This window comes from Rhincodon typus, chromosome 4 (genome assembly GCF_021869965.1).
Source record: "Rhincodon typus isolate 14 chromosome 4, sRhiTyp1.1, whole genome shotgun sequence".
NCBI classification, from domain to species: domain Eukaryota; kingdom Metazoa; phylum Chordata; class Chondrichthyes; order Orectolobiformes; family Rhincodontidae; genus Rhincodon; species Rhincodon typus.
In genome coordinates, this window is record NC_063335.1 from 113469171 (window position 1) to 113473856 (window position 4686).

At 49.7% G+C, this 4686-nt stretch overlaps 1 protein-coding gene across 1 annotated transcript in view; it reads right to left on the bottom strand.

Moving 5' to 3' along the window:
* The window catches only part of LOC125482989 (SCO-spondin-like), a 30801-nt gene that overhangs the window by 22035 nt on the left and 4080 nt on the right, over nt 1-4686 (bottom strand). The window contains exon 2 of the mRNA XM_048596201.1: nt 4079-4202. Coding sequence (XP_048452158.1) covers nt 4079-4202 — 124 coding nt within the window. The remainder of the gene's footprint in view (nt 1-4078; nt 4203-4686) is intronic.

Consider the following 4686-nt stretch of genomic DNA (forward strand, 5'->3'; position numbering starts at 1 on the left):
TCCCACAGTCCAAAGATGTGCAGGCTAGGTGGATTGGCCATGCTAAATTGCCTATGGTGTTCAGGGATGTTTGGGTTAGACATGGGGAATGGGAATGTGTGGGATGCTCTTCGGAGGGGCGGTGTGGACCTGTTGGGCTGAATGGCCTGTTTCCACACTGTAGGGATTCTATGACCCCAATATGTGTGCAGGACCAGAGAGACCTGGGTGTGTATGTGCCTAAGGTCAAAGGTGGCAGGGAATCTTAGAATGTATTTCATATAGCAGAGAGGAATCTGAATTGTATAAACAAAGTACAAGAGCTGGGAGGTGATGGTGAACTTATACAAGACAAGTTAGCCCTCTGGAGAGGGACAGTAAGGACTGCAGGTGTGGAGCTGGGAAAACACAGCAGGTCTGACAGCATCTGAGGAACTTTCAGGCTGAAACCCTGACTGGGGAGAGGGAGGGGAGCCCAGAAATAAATGAGCAGGGGGGTCTAGAGGGAGGGTAAGTGAGATGGAGATAGGTGGATGCAGTTAGGGGGTCAATGTGATTGGTCAATGGGAAGGGTGGAGCAGATAGGTGAGTAGGAACATTGCCAGGTTGTGGGAGGAGATATTTTGAAGCTGGTTAAGTCAACATTCAGGCCATTGGGCTATAAGCTCCCAAGGTGAATATGAGCCCTCAGATACCACCCACAAACCTCCAGATACAATGAATCAGCCTCCAAATCTCCGCCATCTACAATCAGGCCAAAAAGATATTTCTCTCCCCACCCCTGTCTGCTTTCCACAGGGACCATTCACTACATGAGTCCCTCGTCAGCTCCATACTCCCCACCAAACCCTTCACTACACCCAGTACCTTTCCCTGTAACCACAAGAGGTGCAACACCTGACCCTACACCCCACCTCTCACCTCTGTCCAAGGTCCCAATCCTTCCAGATCCGGCAGAGATTCACCTACACATCATCCGACCTTATCTATTGCATCCATTGCTCCCGATGTGGTCCCCTCTATATCGGGGAGACCAAACGCAGACTCGGGGACCAGTTTGCGGAGCATCTGTGCTCTGCACGCAACAACCAACACAACCTTCCGGTTGCCATCCATTTTAATTCCCCTTCCCACTCCCATTCCCCTGACAAAATTTCCATAGGTGGTCTCCACCACTGTGAGAGTGAGGCCAAACATAAACTGGAGGAACAACACCTGATATATTGCCTTGGAAGCTTAGAGCCCAATGGCCTTGACATTGACTTCATAGCTTCAAAATTCTTCCATCCTCAGACTTGTCACATCCAGCTCTCCCCCTCCTGACCTGACCTAACCTAACCATCTTCCCACTCACTGATCTGCTCCACTCTTCCCAGAGACCAATCATAATAATCCCCAACTGCATCCACCTATCGTCATCTCTCCTACCCTCCCCCTAGCCCCTAACCCCCCTCCTCCTATTTATGTCTGGGCTCTCCACCTCCTCCCAGTCCTGATGAAGGGTTTCGGCTTGAAACCTTGACTTTCCTGCTCCTCGGACACTGCCTGACTAGCTGTGCTTTTCCAGCTCCGTGTTTATTGACACTTGTTAGACCTCAGCTGGAGTATTGTGTACAGTGGTGGGTGCCACATTATAGGAAAGGTGTGAATGTACTGGAGACAGTGCAGAAGTGATTTATAGGGATGGTTCCAGGAATGAGAAACTTCAGTGATGAGGAGAGATTGAAGAAGTTGGGAGTGTTCTTTCTGGGAGAGAAGGCAGCTGAGAGGAGTTCTGATAGAGAGTGGGCCTGACCCTGGAGTGAAGTCAACTTGTTTAGTTTGGTAAACAACACGACTGTGTTGTCAAATTCCAAACGAACACAATTTACAAGTTCACCAACACCACCTTAGTGGGATCGATATCTAACAATGATGAGTGAAAATACAGAAGGGAGATAGAGGGCTTGGTGACATGGTGTAATGAAAACAATCTATCTCTCAGGATCGGCGAAACTAAAGAACTGATCATTTACTTTAGAAGGAAAGGAAGAGAACACACCCCTATCTACATCAACGGAACTGAGGTTGAGAGAGTGAAGAACATCAAATTCCTCAGAGTGACAATAACCAACGACCTGTCCTGGACTTCCCACGTAAATGCGACAGTCAAGAAGGTACAACAATGCATCTTCTTCCTCAGGCCACTCAGGAAATTTGGCATGTCCATAAGGTCCCTCAATAACTTCTACCGATGCACCACTGAAAGCGTACTGTCCGGGTGCATAACGGCCTGGTATGGCATCTGCTCTGCCCATGTCCGTAAGAAACTACAGAAGGTGGTGTGCACAGCCCAGACCATCACGGAAGCCAACCTTCCATCTATGGACTCTATTTACAAGGCCCGCTGCCGCGGAGAGGCAGCAACATCATCAAAGACCCATCGCACCCCGGTAATGCTCTCCTACAACCTCTTCCATCAGGCAGAAGATACAGAAGCCTGAACCCACGCACCAGCAGGTTCAGGAACAGCTTCTTCCCAACTGTTATTAGACTGATGAAAGGACTCTCTAACCTCAAATAATGCTGATCTTGTTAAAATTGATCTCGCCTAATGCACGCCCTGTGCAATGCAAGCTGTATGAAAAACAGAACCGGAAGTAACTGCCAACCACCCCAGCAAACCGAAGCATAGAAATGACAAGTGGGACAGAACATCAGCGCTTCACCGGAGGCGCACTGATAGTGTTACCGAGCAGGGTGAAGAAATGTCCTCAACCAAACACACTGGCTCGGCGAGCATGTCTACAACCTCATCCACAACCCGAGCTACAAATCTGCTCAAAACCTGTATGCTTTTGTCTAAGAGACAACAAGGTGTAGAGCTGGATGAACACAGCAGGCCAAGCAGCATCAGAGGAACAGGAAGGCTGATGTTTTGGGCCTAGACCCTTCTTCAGAAGTTTGTCTAAGTTGTTTTGATCTGTTCATCCTTGCTTACTATGATCTGCCTGTACTGCTCGTAAACAAAGCTTTTCCTGTGTTTCAGTACGTGTGACAATAAATCAAGTGTTTTAGAGTTTTGTGATAGTACTCGGTCAGATGCTGGAACAGTCTGAATGTGAAGATCATGTTCATAGATCATAGAATCCCTACAGTGTGGAAACAGGCCCTTTGGCCTAACAAATCCACACCGACTCTGACAGCCTCCCACCCAGACCTATAACCCACCTAATCTGCACATCCCTAGACACTAAAGGCAATTTAGCATGGCCAATCCACCAAGCCTGTACATCTTTGGACTGTGGGAGGAAAGCGGAGCACCTGAAGTAAACCCATACAGACACACGGAAAATGTGCAAACTCCACACAGACAGTCACCCAAGGGTGGGATCGAACCTGGGTCCCTGGTACTGTGAGGCAGCAATGCTAACCACTGAGTCACTGTGCCACCTGTGTTCTTTCTCATTGTATCGGACTACACTGGCTCTGAGTGAGGGATATGAGGCTGGGAGGCAGTCAGTCTCCCTGACATTGTGTTTTTCAATGATCCTGAACATCAGCTCTTCAGGTCACTATTAATGGGAAAGGAGTCACAGCAATAGGAAGCTCATTTCTGACCAGACAGACATCTATCACTCACTAACTTCCGACTATCTTTGGACACAGTGTTTGGGTCAGACAGAGACAGGAGGAAATCCCAAGTAAATTTGAGGGACCTTCACAAAACCTCTGCTATCAGAGGTTACTAACTGACCGATGCAGGGGCACCAGTAACTCAGCTACTTTACCAGTTGTAACTCTGAGGTCCTCTGCTCAGTGCTCCACAGTTATAGTCCCCTGCCTCCTGGACTCCCATGGGGAGCCGACCCACCATTCAGGAGCCTTGATGGGAGGAAAGAAAGCAATCATTTATAGAGAGAGGATTGGGAGCAAAGTGGGGAGTGGGATGGTAGGGGTCAGTGAGTACAGACGATGGAGTGGTGTGTGTGTGCTGTACCTTGGAGTGTAGCTGTGTGTATTTCTCCGTGTGTGTGTTGCTATGTATGGGCTGTCTATGTATGTCAGGCAGAGTGAAGCCCAGAGTGTGTCACACTCAGTCTCTAACATTGTGACCCACAGGAGAATCCTCACCGTGTCACATGGGCAAGGAAACAATGCAGCATCATCAGCCAAACTCTCTTCCAGTCCTGTCACCAGGAGGTGCCTTACCAGCCACTCTATCAGTGGTGTCTCTTCGATGCCTGTGGGTGAGTAAAACATTCACAATAAACAACTGCTCAAATCTCAATGTCTCCAGGTGCTCACAGTTTTGTCTCCACTGATGATGTTACCGAGCATGGTGATAAAACGTCTGAATGAGAACAAGCCAGCGCAGCGAGCAAGTCAACATGTGCCTCCAGAAGCTCCCTCCCACTGGGGTCTCACTGTCACACTGGAACTCCCTCCCACTGGGGTCTCACTGTCCCACTGGGGTCTCACTGTCCCACTGGGGTCTCACTGTCCCACTGGAGCTCCCTTCCACTGGGGTCTCACTGTCCCACTGGGGTCTCACTGTCCCACTGGAGCTCCCTTCCACTGGGGTCTCACTGTCCCACTGGAGCTCCCTCCCACTGGAGTCTCACTGTCCCACTGGGGTCTCACTGTCCCACTGGGGTCTCACTGTCCCACTGGAGCTCCCTTCCACTGGGGTCTCACTGTCCCACTGGGGTCTCACTGTCCCACTGG